The sequence below is a fragment of the Taurulus bubalis genome, assembly GCF_910589615.1.
Source record: "Taurulus bubalis genome assembly, chromosome: 7".
Taxonomy (NCBI): Eukaryota; Metazoa; Chordata; class Actinopteri; order Perciformes; family Cottidae; genus Taurulus; species Taurulus bubalis.
In genome coordinates this window covers 19,379,375-19,397,249 of record NC_136595.1, presented here as the reverse complement: position 1 = coordinate 19,397,249, position 17,875 = coordinate 19,379,375, and the positions used below count along the sequence as shown (strand labels likewise).

The 17,875-nt window shown below is 44.1% G+C and overlaps 1 protein-coding gene across 3 annotated transcripts in view; it reads left to right on the top strand.

Moving 5' to 3' along the window:
* The window catches only part of fbn2b (fibrillin 2b), a gene marked incomplete at its 5' end in the record, with an annotated part of 54,329 nt that extends 38,154 nt beyond the window's left edge, over positions 1–16,175 (top strand). For 2 of the 3 annotated variants that reach the window (XM_079221382.1, XM_079221381.1), the window contains 45 exons: positions 967–1,104; positions 1,440–1,490; positions 1,678–1,803; positions 1,947–2,174; positions 2,410–2,535; positions 2,630–2,758; positions 2,873–2,998; positions 3,250–3,375; positions 3,476–3,598; positions 3,820–3,945; positions 4,115–4,240; positions 4,607–4,729; positions 4,903–5,025; positions 5,117–5,242; positions 5,348–5,470; positions 5,835–5,957; positions 6,042–6,203; positions 6,320–6,388; positions 6,502–6,627; positions 6,736–6,861; positions 7,002–7,151; positions 7,239–7,310; positions 7,393–7,518; positions 8,204–8,329; positions 9,027–9,152; positions 9,254–9,370; positions 9,655–9,783; positions 9,888–10,007; positions 10,213–10,338; positions 10,487–10,639; positions 10,749–10,814; positions 10,893–11,018; positions 11,350–11,469; positions 11,551–11,673; positions 11,853–11,984; positions 12,078–12,203; positions 12,386–12,592; positions 12,845–12,970; positions 13,072–13,194; positions 13,674–13,790; positions 13,883–14,011; positions 14,178–14,297; positions 14,954–15,185; positions 15,405–15,558; positions 15,694–16,175. In XM_079221382.1, coding sequence (XP_079077508.1) covers positions 967–1,104; positions 1,440–1,490; positions 1,678–1,803; positions 1,947–2,174; positions 2,410–2,535; positions 2,630–2,758; positions 2,873–2,998; positions 3,250–3,375; positions 3,476–3,598; positions 3,820–3,945; positions 4,115–4,240; positions 4,607–4,729; positions 4,903–5,025; positions 5,117–5,242; positions 5,348–5,470; positions 5,835–5,957; positions 6,042–6,203; positions 6,320–6,388; positions 6,502–6,627; positions 6,736–6,861; positions 7,002–7,151; positions 7,239–7,310; positions 7,393–7,518; positions 8,204–8,329; positions 9,027–9,152; positions 9,254–9,370; positions 9,655–9,783; positions 9,888–10,007; positions 10,213–10,338; positions 10,487–10,639; positions 10,749–10,814; positions 10,893–11,018; positions 11,350–11,469; positions 11,551–11,673; positions 11,853–11,984; positions 12,078–12,203; positions 12,386–12,592; positions 12,845–12,970; positions 13,072–13,194; positions 13,674–13,790; positions 13,883–14,011; positions 14,178–14,297; positions 14,954–15,185; positions 15,405–15,558; positions 15,694–16,071 — 6,050 coding nt within the window. In that variant the 3' untranslated portion in view covers positions 16,072–16,175. The remainder of the gene's footprint in view (positions 1–966; positions 1,105–1,439; positions 1,491–1,677; positions 1,804–1,946; positions 2,175–2,409; positions 2,536–2,629; positions 2,759–2,872; positions 2,999–3,249; positions 3,376–3,475; positions 3,599–3,819; positions 3,946–4,114; positions 4,241–4,606; positions 4,730–4,902; positions 5,026–5,116; positions 5,243–5,347; positions 5,471–5,834; positions 5,958–6,041; positions 6,204–6,319; positions 6,389–6,501; positions 6,628–6,735; positions 6,862–7,001; positions 7,152–7,238; positions 7,311–7,392; positions 7,519–8,203; positions 8,330–9,026; positions 9,153–9,253; positions 9,371–9,654; positions 9,784–9,887; positions 10,008–10,212; positions 10,339–10,486; positions 10,640–10,748; positions 10,815–10,892; positions 11,019–11,349; positions 11,470–11,550; positions 11,674–11,852; positions 11,985–12,077; positions 12,204–12,385; positions 12,593–12,844; positions 12,971–13,071; positions 13,195–13,673; positions 13,791–13,882; positions 14,012–14,177; positions 14,298–14,953; positions 15,186–15,404; positions 15,559–15,693) is intronic. The other variant, XM_079221383.1, reaches the window with a different exon arrangement.
* Between the last annotated feature and the right edge of the window lie 1,700 nt (positions 16,176–17,875).

Sequence of the window (17,875 nt, the reverse complement as noted above, 5' to 3'; positions counted from 1 at the left end):
GTCCGAGAAACAACTCGGGATAAAGATTACAAATGTGAAATAATTGGTGGTGGAGTGTTTCTGTAATCATTTTAATCTAGGTCTAGTAAACAAACACTGAGGCTAGTTAAGGCTTCCAGGAGCCATCCAGATACATTATCATCCTCAGATGTTTGGGCAAAAAGGCACACACATAATTTATTAGAAAAAAATACTTGCTTGCATGACCTTGGTTCACATGGAGATTGCTTTACTTCACAGAGATCCGCCGCCGATTAAAAATGACATGTGGTATGTCGGACTCTCTGCTGAGGTTAAATATTCCACTTTTGTTACAGATTTTTTTTTTTTTACTTTTGGGAAATCATTCTGAGAAAAGCTACATGCTAATACAGAATACAGATGTTTTTGTAACTGGAAGGGAGAATGAGTCATTAAATAAATACCCTCATGCATATTGCATGAGCTGGCTCTGTCAAATATCTGCAAATTCCTCTGGTTTGGTTCATTTCTGTTTTTGTTTTAGAGCCCATCCCTAAAGCCCAAAAGTGAGAATAAATGGTGGTTTTGTGTTTGGGTGGTCTTGTGGTCTCGTAAAAAGGTGTCACCGGTATGACTGTGCACTTTTTCAGTTCATTAGGAATGGAAAGGCATAGGATTAAATGTAATGACGCATGTGCTTTACTTTACTCAGCTCAGCGTGGAGCCAAAAACAAATGTTTTAGGCCAGTGAGGAACATTACAGGAGACCTTGTGATTGTGTTTGTGGAGTATTTTGTTGCCATAGTTAAAGGTACCCCGAGCAGATCTTGACATTTTCTCCACTCGTGGTGCTGTGGAGTAATGTTTTCATGTCTTTACAAATGTTTTGTGAAGATGGAACTGCAATTATGAACCCGGTTAACACTGAATGTTAACTGTGTTTACGAGGATATCCCACAAGGTTTCTATAATCAAGTCTTCTCTGTTGTACCATCGGCTCCACAGACAGCATGAAGAGCACATGCTGGCTGACCATACAAGACAACCGTTGCGAGGTCAACATCAACGGAGCCACACTGAAGTCCGAGTGCTGCTCCACACTGGGAGCCGCCTGGGGCAGCCCCTGTGAACCCTGCGAGATCGGTCAGTTCTCACACAAGGATGTTGCTCATTTTTCCTGCCAGTGTTTGATGCTCTGACCATTTTAAGAAAAACTTGACACGGTTTCAGTCCTCCAGAGTTAGGTTATAAGATTAGTTGATAAACCTCTAAAATGGCATTTGGATCACTGTTTAAAATTCACATTGAAGAGTGGTTACAATTATTACATTATTACTACATAATCAAAAGAAAAAAAGACCAAATTAAAGGATATTGAAGGTTTTACATGTTTTTTGGCTACATTGGTCAAGAAGGAAGAATGCGCTCATTTATTAAATGTCTTTATTTCATTTCTTAATGTCATCCTGTCCCCTTAGATACCGCCTGCTCTCGAGGGTTTGCTCGTATGAAGGGCGTCGTCTGTGAAGGTAAAACATTTTATTTTTTGATGAATGGTGAACCTGCAGTGCTCCCCTCAGCCAATATCGGCGCCTGTGAAATCATCTTTTTGTCCTTGTAATGTGCCTTAATGTTCTCCCTGTAGATATCTAAAAACACATTGCAATAGTCTGTATTTCACCTTGTAATTGCGGTGTAATGTCCCGCTCCTTTTAGACATTAATGAGTGTGAGGTGTTCCCTGGAGTGTGCACAAATGGCCGCTGTGTGAACAGCCAGGGCTCGTTCCTCTGCGAGTGCGCTGAGGGCCTCACCTTGGACGGCACTGGACGCACATGTGTGGGTAAGAGGACCGCCCAGCACCACAAAGACATCACGTCCAATGAAACTGTTATCTTCAGAGACGATCATGTCACTTGAGCTATTGGGACAAAACTTAGAAAGGGAGGCGACTCTGTTTTTGATTCGTACTACAAACCTTTCCAGATACGCGTAGTGAGCAGTGCTACATGAAGTGGCACGAGGATGAGTGTGGCGAGCCGCTGCCAGGGAGGTACCGCGTGGACATGTGCTGCTGCTCAGTGGGTTCTGCCTGGGGTATCGACTGTGAGGAGTGCCCCAAACCAGCCACCACCGAGTACAGAGCCATCTGTCCCAGAGGGCCCGGCTTCGCCAACAGAGGAGAGATTCTGACCGGCAGGCCGTTCTACAAAGGTACCAAGAATTTCCAAATGTACAACTCTCATTCAAATTTACAAATGTACAACTCTCATTCAAAGGGCTTTGTCACACCATGAGTGTGTACATTTGTTGGGAGAACCCTATAATTAAAGTGGAAAACTTTAAACTCTAACCTGTAATGTTTGTACTGCTAATAATGTGTATCATATACGTTTTTGATTATTTTTTTGTAGCCGTGGCCATTTTAACTTTCTGTCTTCCTCTCCAGATGTGAATGAGTGTAAGGTGTTCCAGGGCCTGTGCACCCATGGAAATTGCCGGAACACCATCGGCAGTTTCAAGTGTCGCTGCAACAGTGGCTTCGCTCTGACAGCAGAAGAGAGGAACTGCACAGGTACGAGCAAATTTATTACAAATAAATGAAACATGTCACAATTAGCGAGCAGTTAGTGAATGTTTCTGTTGTTGATGTTTTTTGTGTGTTTCAGACATTGACGAGTGCCGCATCTCCCCGGACTTGTGTGGTCACGGTTCTTGTGTCAACACGCCCGGCAGCTTTGAGTGTGAATGTTTCGAGGGCTACGAGAGCGGCTTCATGATGATGAAGAACTGCATGGGTGAGTTGGAAACATGTGTACACTCATAATTACACAATTCAAAATGACACGCCGTGTTTGAATTCATGTCTCTCTTAATTCATCTCCTCCTTCCCTCTTCCTCTCTGCTGACAGACATTGATGAGTGTGAGAGAAATCCCCTGTTGTGTCGTGGAGGAACCTGCCTGAACACAGAAGGGAGTTATGAGTGCGAATGTCCCCCCGGACACTCGCTCAGCAACGATGGATCTGTCTGCGAAGGTGGCTCATACGTCATAAAGCACACACACACACACAAGCTCGCTAGGTTTTATTTATCATACTTTATGCTGAATTCATTTTCAGATCTAGTGTGCTTGAAATCAATCACAAACTGCTTTAAAGAGTCAAACTTTTCTCCTCTGGATCTTTTGTTTTCTGTAAACCTGTGTTGTATCTAATATTCATTATTACTGTAAAGCACAATACACACAATTGTATATTTTGCCTAACTTCTTTGTTTGTCCTGCCAGATGTGAACGAGTGCCAGCTGAGTGACAACCTGTGCAAGCATGGCCACTGTGTCAACTTGGCGGGGACCTACCAGTGCTCCTGTGACACCGGTTACCAGGCCACACCAGACCGACAGGGCTGCGTTGGTAAGTGGAACGAAGTAACAAGGGGATTATCTGTTTGTGCACTTTACCTTCTTATCTAATGAGAAACAGATGTAAACCGTAACGGGGACCTTCTTTGCAGATATTGATGAATGCACCATTATGAACGGAGGCTGTGAAACGCACTGTACCAACTCAGATGGAAGCTACGAGTGCAGCTGTAGTGAGGGCTACGCTCTCATGCCCGACCTCAGGTCCTGCGCAGGTAATCACACACAGTATATGTTCGGTATGCCTGTATTTAAATAAAGTATTTTTTTTATCCCAAACTAAAACTATGAAGAAATGCACCAATGTCATAATAACATTATGACATATGATGTAGTTTTCCCATGAAAGAAAAACACTTGTGCTTTTCTCTTTGATCTTCTACATTGTGTTTCCACCTGCATCCCATTGACATTTATTTTCTGCTGTTTCTATTAGACATTGATGAGTGTGAGGAAACTCCAGACATCTGTGACGGAGGCCAATGCACCAACATTCCCGGGGAATACCGCTGTCTGTGTTACGATGGCTTCATGGCCTCTATGGACATGAGGACGTGTATCGGTGAGAGGAAAAACAATACTTAGAATATGAATGTAACATTCATTTATTCTTCAGTTCCTCTGAGCTGATCTATGGGAATTCCTTTGTCGGACTCATTATCCGTCACTCTAATCTCTGAAGGCCAGAACATTCACATACTATCTGCGTCTGTCCGTCCCTGTCTGCCCAGATGTGAACGAGTGTGACTTGAACCCAAACATCTGTCTCCACGGCGACTGCGAGAACACCAAAGGCTCCTTCATCTGCCACTGTCAGCTGGGATACTTTGTCAAGAAGGGATCCACTGGCTGCACAGGTACACACACACACACACACACACACACACACACACACACACACACACACACACACACACACACACACACACACACACAAAATCTCAGACGAGTGTTGAGATAGTTAACTTGTGCATACACTAGTTAAAGGTCCACAATTTGTTTTAATGTGTTAGTTATTGACTCAACTACTAATAGAACTAAACCATTTCTGCTCTGCAAAGAAAACTACATTTGAACATCTTTTTGCATGCCATTAATACAGAAGCATTTTCCACACAAAACTAAGGCTTATTATTTTTTTGTCATTTTGTCTGATGTTTAAAAGGGAAATGTGTGTTACTGTCTGCCTAAAGTATTGGCTAATTGATCTCCTCCTTCCCCAGATGTTGATGAATGTGAGATTGGGGCTCATAACTGTGACATGCATGCTGCCTGCATCAACGTGCCTGGAAGCTTCAAATGCCGCTGTCGAGACGGCTGGGTGGGAGACGGCCTCCAGTGTGTGGGTGAGTACATATGCAGACCAGATAGTTGTATGTTACAAAGTAAGTTTTTAAGACAGAATAAAGGAACAAAATGCTCTTCTGTACAAAAGAATATTTGATATTTCTGACTGCTTTGATTGAGTTCTGCTATCAAGTTTGCTTTTCTGACACTTTTTGTCTCTGCCTTCCTGCAGATCAGGACGAATGCTCTCTGGAGGACCACAACTGCAACCCCAACGCAGACTGTGTCAACACACCGGGATCCTACAGGTGTACCTGCAAGGAGGGTTTCAATGGAGATGGATTTTCCTGCTCTGGTAAGACTGCTGAAACTTTCTGAGTAATGAAATACTTGCCACTGTGGCCATGCACAGTACGTTTAAAATATACCTCTCTGCTCTGTTTCAGACATGGATGAGTGTGCAGACAACGTGAACCTGTGTGAGAACGGACAGTGTCTGAATGCTCCGGGCGGCTACCGCTGCGAGTGTGAAATGGGCTTCACTCCCACAGAGGACAGCAAGGCCTGCCAAGGTGCTGGATTCATTCAGTCACATTTTATTCTCTTTGCTGTTTTTAGTTTTTCATTCACGTAGTGGAACTAACATTTCCTCTCTCTGTCTCTCGCCTTCGCCACAGACATCGATGAGTGTAATTTCCAAAACATTTGCGTGTTTGGAACATGCCAAAACCTTCCAGGGATGTTCCGCTGTGTGTGTGATGATGGTTACGAACTGGACCGCAGCGGAGGAAACTGCACTGGTTAGTGTTGCGCTTCTGTTACTCTAACCCTTAAATCGCTTAGTTCAGACATAGAACAGACTCAAATAGCTTGGCTGAGTTTCATTGACAATAACAGCCTGCATTCATGCATCGTAGTTTGATGAAAGATATCCAGCATATGCAAAGACCAAAGATCTGTCTAATACCATCTGTTTATTCCCATCATTTCTCAGTCTTTGCACAGATCACCTTTAAATCATCCCTCTGTTAGTTTGTGACATAAGCAAGATTTAAACTCTTTAAAAGCAGTATTTGGTTCCTTACAGCAGCTTATAAACTCATAGGTCAATATAGTTCAGAAAAGTGTCTAGTGTGTGTTGCTGAGCTTGTGTGTGTACTGCAGATATCAACGAATGTGCAGACCCTGTGAACTGCATCAACGGGCTGTGTGTGAACACTCCAGGGAGCTACCTGTGTAACTGCCCAGCTGACTTTGAGCTCAACCCCACAGGAGTGGGCTGCGTGGGTGAGTCACACTTAAAGCTGGCCTAAGCACTCTTTATTTCAGTCATACGTTCCTGACTCCCATGTTAATATTTGCCTTTCTCAGATACCCGTGTGGGCAACTGCTTCCTGGACACGTTTGGACGTGGTGACGGAGGAATCTCTTGCAGTGCGGAGATCGGCGTGGGCGTGACCCGAGCTTCCTGTTGCTGCTCCCTGGGAAGAGCCTGGGGAAACCCCTGTGAAATGTGCCCTCCCACCAACTCCAGTATGTACCACAGGACCTCGGTCGATCGATCACCTTTATTTACTGCTAATTCTAGACTTTTTTGACCCACTCTGAAATGGAGACACACACTAACTTGCTGTGTGTCTTGTCTGTAGCGGAATATAAGACTCTTTGTCCAGGAGGAGAGGGATTCAGACCCAACCCCATCACGGTTATCCTGGAAGGTAAATCATTCGACTTTCTCTGTTTTCAAGTCACCACCAACAACCGCAGCTGCAAAATACTAAACGTTAGCTTATATTTTTGGATTTAACTAACAATTTAAATTATTCTCTAGATATTGATGAGTGCCAGGAGCTGCCAGGTCTATGCCAGGGCGGCAACTGTATTAACACATTTGGTAGTTTCCAGTGTGAGTGTCCAGCAGGTTACTATCTCAACGAGGAGACTCGCATCTGTGAAGGTAAGAGCTGGAAGAGAAATCATACTGAATTAGTTTAATGAAAATGAACAACCTGCTTTTACCTTAACTTTTCTTTTTAATGATCTGTTATCACATCTTTACATACAGATATCGATGAGTGCACAGCCCACACCGGGATCTGTGGACCTGGTACCTGCTACAACACTCTGGGCAACTACACCTGTGTGTGTCCCCCTGAGTACATGCAGGTCAATGGAGGAAACAACTGTATGGGTGAGTGAGAAAGACCGACAAGGAAATAGTTCTCATGTCTGAAACAAAAAAAAATACTCACCGTTTGAAAAGGCAAACATTTCTAAATGCTGGCTCTCAGCTTTTGGATTGAAAGGTCTGTCCAACTCTTTGTGATGCAGACATGAGGAAGAGTGTGTGTTACCGTAACTACAATGACACGTGTGAGAACGAGCTGTCCTTCAACATGACAAAGAAGATGTGCTGCTGTGCCTACAACGTGGGGAAAGCCTGGAACAAGCCGTGTGAGTCCTGCCCAACTCCTGCTACCAGTAAGTGTGAATAAATACAAGAGAGGCATATTCTGAAAGTGCTTTTTCATTACTGTCGCTGAGCGTCTCCTGTCCTGTCTGTTTCAGCTGAGTACCAGTTACTGTGTGGTAACCAGGCTCCTGGCTTCATCATTGACATCCACACTGGCAAGCCGATCGGTAAGGTCAAAACAAGGTCAAAAGGTTTACCGTGCAAAAGTACAGTTTGCATAATAACGTTCTGTGATGTTGTTTTGTTCAGATATTGACGAGTGCAGGGAGATACCTGGTATCTGTGCCAGTGGAGTGTGTATCAATCAGATCGGGAGCTTCCGCTGTGAATGTCCAATGGGCTTCAGCTACAACAACATCCTGCTCATCTGTGAAGGTAAAGCTCTCCCTTTGTGTTCCTCTTACCGTGTTTGCTGCAAGAGAAGATAACGACAACTATCTGTGATTGGAAAACCACACCCACCTATTATGAGACAATGAGCACATGGTGGTGTTACATTGATTTTCTGCTCTTGCATATTTTCTTTCCTTTTTTTTGTCTCACTCTTTACACTCATAAAAGAAAGCCTCCACACATGTGCACACACTTTTACTTCCGCACAGTGCATCTCCTCTTTTGACCCTGCTGTGAATCATTGCACACTTTTGCCTTCCTTATACAGTATAGAGTATATACTTACTTCTGGCACAAACACTTAACACCATCTCTGCACTAAATCACACCAACACACTCGGCACACACACAAATACAGTGTACACTCACTCACTGGCCGAGAGGCACTTTTACAAGCAGTCCACTCAGTGGAGTTAATGCTGCCTTTTCCCACATGAGTGATGTCCTTGTAAAGACGAGTATAGTAGTTCTGGAACAGAGCACCTGTCTGGACCTTTAATCATTCAGACCAGAACCTGCGAGCAACGGACAAGCGTCCAAACTGGCCTAAAATGGAGCTGTCATGTTTTCTCTCCTGTTGTCCACAAGCTGACGGCCTGCTTTCAACGGACAGTTATGGAGTCTGTGATTGACGTTTGCTGTTTCTCTTTTTCTTCTCCCTGCATAGATATTGATGAGTGTAACAGCGGGGACAACTTGTGCCAACGCAACGCCAACTGTATCAACATTCCAGGCAGCTACCGCTGCGAGTGCTCGCCAGGCTTCAAACTGTCCCCCAGTGGGGCCTGTTTGGGTGAGTGCAGCCTGTGTGACAGGCCTTACTGGCGTTTCCTGTCCTAAAATACCAGAGAGTCGGGCTGATTGTGTTGGTGATGTGAGGAAAATGTAAAACATGGACATCCCTTGTTGAGGGGAAATTATTATGATTTGCATTCACAGGGGCAGTGGAAAATCAGCAGAGAAATGTTCATTTAAACCAGCTTTTGACTACACACAACACCGGGTTATGCCTGGTTTGGTTTTATTCGGTCACAAACAACCTACACATAACACGTGTCAGAATATTCACGAAACAAAAAAACAGAACCCCCAAAAAAATATACAAAAGACAAAAGAAATGTTTAATCCGACGTGGCGCTTGGACATACTGACACTAATGGAATAGAACAAAACAGAACATATTATAAATAGCAAACAACACACGAAAGGTGTTATAAATAAAAAACATAAAGTATGGCGAGTTGAATCAACAGAAGCTGTATCAGCTGTTATGATAACCAAATCAATTAAAGAAAATATGATGGAACCAGTTTCTCAAATGTTCAAATGTGTGTCTTCTGTGCATTTCACATTATAGTTAATTTAATATGTTTTAATTTTGTATAAAACAAGCTACTATTAAGAAATCACTTTGTGTTCTAAAAAATCATGATGGGCATTTTCAACATTTTATGACATTTAAACATTACAATGATTTGTTTCTTATTCAGACCGTAATGAGTGCCAGGAAATCCCTAATGTGTGCAGCCATGGAGAGTGCATCGACACGCAGGGAAGCTATCGCTGTCTCTGCCACAACGGCTTCAAGGCTACTGCTGACCAGACCATGTGCATGGGTGAGGAGCTCAACCTAAAACTACACAAAGACACACAGCAGTGTGTTGCATGTGATCCTGAATATTAAGTCTCAATGTTGATCTTTCTGTGTGTATTTCAGACATCGACGAGTGTGACAGACAGCCATGTGGTAACGGTACCTGTAAAAACACAGTGGGATCCTACAACTGCCTCTGCTTCCCCGGCTTCGAGCTCACACACAACAACGACTGCATGGGTACGGATCATTTACTGTTCTGCTCTACAAAGGTCAACAGCAGTCAGGGTCAAAGTCTTTAGATGTCATAGTGTTAAAGATTACACCTTTAAATTAGACTACGAACATGCCCCCCACCCCCCTTTTCCTGTAGCTGTATAACATTCAGCATATGACATAAAATCAGTTTTGACCTTTCCTGTGTAACAAAGAACATTTATTTCAGAAGCTCTTGATATTTCCGGTTTGTTTGTCAATGGCTATCCACAATCAGAGTCCTTATCCTTCCAATGTTGATCTTACAGACATAGATGAGTGCAGTGCTCTCCAGGGCCAGGTGTGCAGGAACGGACAGTGTATCAATGGACTTGGCTCCTTCCAGTGTCTCTGCCATGAGGGTTATGAGAATACTCCAGATGGGAAAAACTGCGTTGGTAAGTCATGGGCTATTGATTGACGTTCATACTCTACAGTTTGTTTGACATATACAGACATAAACACACATTCTCTGATTTGTACATTGTGTCATTTTTCCCAGATATCAACGAGTGTGTGAGTCTACCCGGCACTTGCTCTCCGGGAACTTGTCAGAATCTGGACGGATCTTTCAGATGTATCTGTCCTCCTGGCTATGAGGTGCAGAATGACCAGTGTATAGGTAAGACACACACACACACACACACACACACACACACACACACACACACACACACACACACACACACACACACACACACACACACACATACAGGGGTAGACAAGCACAAATACTCAATACACATACATTGAGCCATCTGCTCTCACACACTCTCACACATACACCAGCACGATTTCTACATCCCCCTTATTCCTCTACGTTCCAGATATCAACGAGTGTGAGGTGGAACCTAACATCTGTCAGTTTGGCACCTGCACCAACACCCCTGGTAGCTTCCAGTGCACCTGCCAGACGGGCTTCGTACTCTCTGACAACAAACGCCGCTGCTACGGTGAGAGAAGCTGTTCGTTAACATCCTGAATGAATACGACTCATGTGACATGTTTTATCTCCCTTACTAATGTGTCGGAGGATGTTTTTGTCTTTGTGTGTCCCATGAATAACAGACCAATTACTGTCCATCATTTTTCTTTCGGCAGATACCAGAGAGAGCTTCTGTTTCACCAAATTTGAGGCAGGAAAGTGCTCGGTCCCCAAAGCTTCGAACAACACTAAGGCCAAGTGCTGCTGCAGCAAGATGCCTGGAGAGGGCTGGGGACTTCCCTGTGAGCTGTGCCCACGAGAGAGCGAGGGTGTGTAACACAGACACACACACACAGAGCTTTAATGAAGACATCACAGGCACACAAAGACATTTGTAAAGAATAATCAAGCTGACCTTTTTTCTGTGTGCGTTTCAAGCTGCTTTTGACACTCTGTGTCCCTTCGGCCTCGGAGCCCTGCCTGGACCGGGAGACGCTCGTGAAGGTGAGGGCTGAAACTCCCTCAAATAGCATATTGTTTCTATGTTTTAAAATAATGCTAATTTTCTTCTGCTTTCTTTAGATATGAATGAATGTCTGGAAAACCCAGGGATCTGCCAGAATGGTATCTGCATTAATACAGATGGTTCCTTCCGCTGCGAATGCCCCTTCGGCTACAACCTGGATTACACCGGAGTCAACTGTGTTGGTGAGATGGTTTCTGATTTTTACAGTTAACAATCTGCAACATTGGAATCATCGGAGACACACTGAGTATTTTGAGAATTCCTACTGAAACAGCCGGAATAGACTGCCGCTTGACAGACCTTTTTTTAGGAAGTTTATTCCTGTGTCTCAAAATATATAATCAAAATTTCAACGTTATTTTTTATCACCAGTTGCGTTTTCCTGAATTAGAGCCTGATCTATTTTTGGACTAACATTGAAGCTGCTCATGAGTGCTTTTAATGTCTCAGGTACAGTCAAAATGTGTCATTGGTTTTAATTGCCTGCTCCGTCTATACCCCGCTCTTCTCCAGACACTGACGAGTGCTCAATAGGAAACCCATGTGGAAATGGAACCTGCACCAATGTGGAGGGAGGCTTCGAGTGTTCGTGCCAGGACGGCTTCGAACCCGGACCCATGATGACCTGTGAAGGTCAGTCATTTACACAGTAACACATTGGCAGAGGTAAAATGATAGTGAATTAAAATAAGTTGTCTCTCTTCTTGACTCCAGACATCAACGAATGCTCCCAGAATCCTCTGCTGTGTGCCTTCCGGTGTGTTAACACCTTTGGTTCCTACGAGTGTATGTGTCCGGGTGGCTATGTGCTGCGAGATGACCAACGCATGTGCAGAGGTGAGAGGGAACCGCAGATTTCATTTCAATAATGTGCCACTTTTATCTGCTTGACTTCTGTCATCTCATATGTTTTACTCCTTAGTTCTTCGACACTACTGAAACAGGATATAGTTTGAATTTTTGCAGGCTGTTGTGGTTTTATTCATAATTGTCCATCCGCCATTGTCCCTCACCAGACCAGGACGAGTGCTCTGAGGGTCTGGATGACTGCGACTCCAAGGGCATGACCTGTAAGAACCTGATCGGTACCTTCATGTGTATCTGCCCTCCTGGCATGCAGCGCAGACCGGATGGAGAGGGATGCATGGGTGAGTAAACAATGTTTCAGCCAACGTGAAAGGTCATCCTCAGTCCTCTTCGCTCTCCTCATCCTCCCGTCCTTCTGCTCTGTACACTGGCAGACCTGAACGAGTGCCGCGCCAAGCCTGGCATCTGCAAGGACGGACGCTGCGTCAACACAGTGGGAAGCTACCGCTGCGAGTGCAACGACGGCTTCGAGTCGAGCTCCACTGGAACTGAGTGCATTGGTAAGATCACGACTGCTGGACAACATGTTGTCAACCACTGTCAGGGTGAAGGTGTCATAACCGCACATGTGATCGCACTCTTTGTTTTAAATTCAATGGAAGTTTAGCAATCAAAACATGATTTTTTTTCCTTCCATTCTTAACCGCAAACACTCCCCGTGTCCTGTTATCCTCTCCTTCAGACAACCGCAAGGGCTACTGTTTCATAGAGGTTCTGCAGACCATGTGCCAGCAGTCATCCACCAACAGGAACAGCGTGACCAAGTCTGAGTGCTGCTGCAACACGGGCCGAGGCTGGGGCTCACAGTGTGAGCTCTGCCCGCTGCCTGGCACCGTACAGTACAAGAAGATGTGCCCACTTGGACCTGGCTATACCACAGACGGGAGAGGTGAGGAGCACGTTAAATGAATTAGATTAAATTCAATCACCACAATCTTTTAAAGTAAAAACAATAAAGAATAAATAGCAGTGAAATATAAATGTGGGAAGGAAACCAAGCAGGTTGAGGTACATCAAGTTCAATGCAGCTCACACTGTCATAAAGAAACTGAATGAGACTGGCTTTGTTGAATTGTTTTGTTTGGCAGCAAGAGCGCCTGCCTAGTCCAGAGCACTTTCTAAAATGCCTTCTTACTTCCAGACATCAACGAGTGCCAGGTGATGCCAGATATGTGTGTGAACGGTCAGTGCATCAACACCATCGGATCCTTCCGCTGCCACTGTAACGTGGGCTACAAAACCGACTTCACTGCAACCTCCTGTCTTGGTACGCTGATCTCTGTCCTCTGACACTCTCTCTTGTTACCAGCCATCGATCGGTTTCATCGATACTGAACATCTGTCTGTTTCTTCCCTGTCTGCGTCCAGATACGGATGAGTGCGGTCTGTCTCCGAAGCCGTGTAACTTCCTGTGCAAAAACACAGAGGGCAGCTACTTCTGCTCCTGCCCCCGAGGATACAGCCTCCAGCCAGACGGAAAGACTTGCAAAGGTAGGTGGACTCTTAATTTAGGGTTGCTGGTTATTTCATAGCTCTTTTTTTTCAGGCTTTTCTCAACATATTTATAGTTTGAGCTACAAATTCCATTCAAATCAAACAAATTATTAGTATTTTTCAGCTTTTAAAGCCACCAATAGCCCTAAAAGGCTTCAAAGGGTTCAGACCGCTGCAGCTAGAATCTCAACTAAGACTAGAAAATTTGAGCATATTACACCAATTGTCTTCTTAAAACTTATATTCAAACAATAGAGTAATTGTATCTTCACATGAAGCTCAGGATGAGGCTTGTTTTCAAAATAAAAGCCCCATTTAAAAAAAAATTCCTAAACGCTCACGCCTATCCTAGTTATTGTTATTGTGTGTTATAAATTAAATATTGTTCTCATATAATTATATATTCACAAGCTTTATGTCTTTGAGGCTTTTATGTAAACTGGTGAACGTGAAGTGCTTTCTTCTTTCCCTCTTAGATCTGGATGAATGTTCGACCAAGCAGCATAACTGCCAGTTCCTCTGTGTCAACACCATCGGAGGCTTCACCTGCAAGTGTCCCCCCGGCTTCACACAGCACCAGACTGCCTGCATCGGTGAGCACAAGACAGGACGGCATTAGTGCTACCCCGCATATACAAAAATTCAAATTTGATTCAAATCAAATCAATTTCTCCTCTCTTTGCAGACAACAATGAGTGTTCCGCTCAGAACAGTGGATGTGGCTCCCGGGCCTCTTGCATCAACACACCTGGTAGCTTCAACTGTGAATGCACTAAAGGTTACTCCCTGGACAACACAGGCATGGAGTGTGATGGTGAGAAGACCCAGAAACATTTACATTTACCTTTTCAATTCCAAAATCATGGGAACGTGGATGAAATTCTGCTGATCAAATTCTGCTGTGATCAAAGGTGGCAGCAAATATCGGTTGCGCTAAAAAACAATTTGCAACTAAAACTCGTAATTTTCCTCTTCCTCAGATGTGGATGAATGTGGCAGTAACCATCGCTGTCAGCACGGCTGTCAGAACATGATGGGAGGTTTCCGCTGCGGCTGTCCTCAGGGCTACGTGCAGCACTACCAGTGGAACCAGTGTGTGGGTGAGTTACAGACTGTGTGAGTTTGGCATGTTGACAGTAATGAACAACAAAAGCACCGGTACACAGTGGTAAAGAGGACCTGGGGAATCCATCAAGGTTGAAGTATTTTAAGGCTGCAACAATTTGTTTATCTACAGTATCATTTAATATACTGCAGATTAACATATTTACTGTATAATTTCAATTAAAAAACCTCTGATTTATGTATGTAGAAATGTGATAGAGATTAATTCAACAACCTTGTGTTCACGTTTCTCCTTTGAGTTATGATAATCATAGGAATAATACATATAGTTTCTTGATTGATCTAATTTAATTTGAACACTAAAATAGCCATATATTTCTGTTTTATAGATTGTATTTCTGTATTAAGATGTATTTCTCTACTCGATCCTGATTATATCATATTAGTATATAACTATTCGCAATCATTTGTTTCAATAAATCCCCTGAAGTACTGTGCAGAACAACATGAAACCGGACAGAATTATACGAAAGCATTTGTTTCAGAAGTCATTTGAAAGCATGTCTAAAGATAATCATCTCATGATGATGATGGCTATAATGCTGAATTATAATCATCAACATGCAAAAGAAATGCCACCAGATATGTACTGTATCATCTCCTCACACACATTTTGGTCTTTCCTCAACAGATGAAAACGAGTGTCAGGGATCATCAACGTGTGGCTCTGCCTCCTGCTACAACACACTGGGCAGCTTCAAGTGTGTGTGTCCCTCTGGCTTTGACTTTGAGCAAGGCGCTGGTGGCTGCCAGGATGTGAATGAATGCAGCAGGGGCGGCAACCCCTGTAGCTACGGCTGCTCCAATACCGACGGAGGCTACCTGTGTGGCTGTCCTGGAGGCTTCTACAGAGCCGGACAGGGGTGAGGGAACAGGAATTCAACAGATCATTTTAAACAACTGCTATTTCTGGAGGAAAAACTGGTGTCACTCGACATTTTTTGAGTTATTCCTGGTGGCACCGTCTGACCATAAGACACGTTTTACCATGTTGCATGTGCTAAGAGTTGTGCTCATAAAATTTAAATGAATTTCCTTCCCTTTTAATCAACATGCTAAACTCTCTTGTTGTTTCCATCCAGCCACTGTGTGACAGGCTCAGGTTTCCAAAGCCCGGTTGAGGAGGGCGATGAAGACGATAGTCTGTCTCACGAGGCGTGCTATGAGTGCAAGATAAACGGAGGAGGAAAGAACAAGCGACACAGACGCAATGCTGATGAAAACGAGCTCAACCAGGTAACTGTGATGACAAACCACTTCTCTCATTTGGTGTGAAAATTCAAAATAAGTGTACGCAAAATGAGTTGTTGAGGTCTTTATCCCAGTGTTTGACGTTTCACTTCATTCCTTCTGTCCCTTTCCTCACTACAGGAGCCGTCAGTGAGCATGGCCAGCATAGACACCCAGGCTCCCATCCCCATGAACCTTTCTCTGTCCTCGCTGCACAACAAGGAGCCTCTGCTCGAGCTTCTGCCCGCCCTGCAGCCCCTGGAGCACCACATACGCTATGTCATCACCCACGGCAACGCCAATGAACACTTCCGCCTGCTGGAACGACGCGACGGAAAGAGCGTGCTCCGGCTCGGCAAGAGGCCGCCTCCCGCGGGATCCTACCGGCTAGAGATCGCCAGCCTGCGGCTGTTTGGGCCCCGGAGACTACACCAGCTGGAGGAGCAGCACGACAGTGACTACCTACAAGGGGTTTTGGGAGACGCCCTGCGCATCAAGCTCCTCATCCACCTGCACTGAGCTTAGGGTGCGCTCACAATCCTGTTCTGGACTGATTTCTAAAGCCTTCGAGTTTAAGCCTTCCCTTCTGTCCAATAACTCCTCCCCTACAGGACCGTCCTCACCAACAGGGGTATTCAAGGGCTATGAAAGACTGAGTCAATCTGCCCAACTCTACCACCACTTTGTTACTGTTTATGTTATTATATGTCCATGTTTTGTGTGTTGTATTTTTTTTTACCCCTCGTCCACTCCCCCTCCACTTGAATCCGACCCAGCACTCATCATTCTCCATTGAGAGAGCCAGCAGAGGAGATGGCAGAGAGGTGCCCTAGTGCTTGGACCATAGTCCTCTAATAAAGACAAAATGGCAGACAGATGGTTCACAAGTCCATGAAGCACTTTTGTAGACAAGCAAAAAAAAATGGAATTACACAGAAACAGAAAGTAAGTGCTGAGCGTGGCCAAAACTGTCTTAATGCAACTTGTGTTGTCGTATTAAAACCACATGCAGGCTAAAAAGTGATGTCTTTCTGTTTAGTGTTCTAAAGAAGTGATATTACACCTTAATATAAGGGGTCAGATGCCGTCATGGTGGTCCAAGGACTTGTTCACCTCTCTGTGATCTTGGTTAAAAATCTCAACACTGGGGACACGGTTTGTCCCGTCTGCCCCCTCTCAGTATTGAAGTGTGTCATTTAATGTATTTGTGCTGTTTGAAAAATGTTAACACGAAGGACTGCAACATTTACACGGCATTTCAGGTTCTTTAGTCCATAGCGATCTGTTTTATAGCTGGATAACAACCAATTTACAGACGAGAGAACCGCAAGCTGTGTTCTTCTCTGATGTAACTGACTTTTGTCCTGCCTGCGGGCAGCGGCAAGCAGGGATTAGCGTGTTTGCGTGTGTGTGCTGTCATGTTTGGTTACCTCAGTACTTTACCTCAGTACTGCTGTGATGCTGACTTTAAAACAAAAGAGGGGGCTGGTGTTGCTCAGCATGCATCATGAGCAGGGAAAAACACCAGCTAGTAGTTTGTAGACTTAAAAGAAGAAAGATCAGGTCATGTTGTATTTATCCTGGTAGGGATTAAGACTTCAGGTGCAGTGATTCTGGACCTGAGAGACAGCGTTTTCCTTAAGTCCAAAGTTTGTTCAGCTTGTTGGCTGTCGGAGGCTTGTAGCTTCTCCTGGGCTTTGCATTTTTCAAACAAACTCCTGAACATAAATGCTTCAGGGGAACAGAGCTGTACTCGACAGCCCGAGATGGGAGGCTGAACTTGACTATAAGCTGACTTTGTCTGACTTCTGTGACTTGAGCTTGACGTCTGAGGTCTGAGCCTCGTTTACAACACAAAGAGACACACAGCTGATTTGAGAAACAGTCTCAAAGGTACAAGACATGTTAGCCTAAGCTGTAACTAAAAGGTTAGTGCTTTACAGTGTAAGGGCACGCACAGGCGAACACGAAACCTCACAAAAAAACAAATATCCATCAGGTCATCTTTCATTTCTCGTGATTTTTTTTTCTTCTCTCAAAGAGAAAAACGGTGCTAGATAATACCATCTCTTACGCTGTACAAAGAAAGTGCAGTCTTGAATCGGGATTGCAAAAATAACTTTTTTCTTTGCTAGGTTTTATTGTTATTGTGTATGTCTGTCTTTTGTATTGTCTCAGTGCTGAAAAAAACAATATTATCAAACTTGCTTTTTGAAAATTAAATTGTATATTTTTAAGTGAAATGTAGATGTTTTTTTGTTTTTTTAAATGCCAAGGCTGCCGAAACAAATGCTTCCAGTAAACGTAATATTGAAGGCCTTTA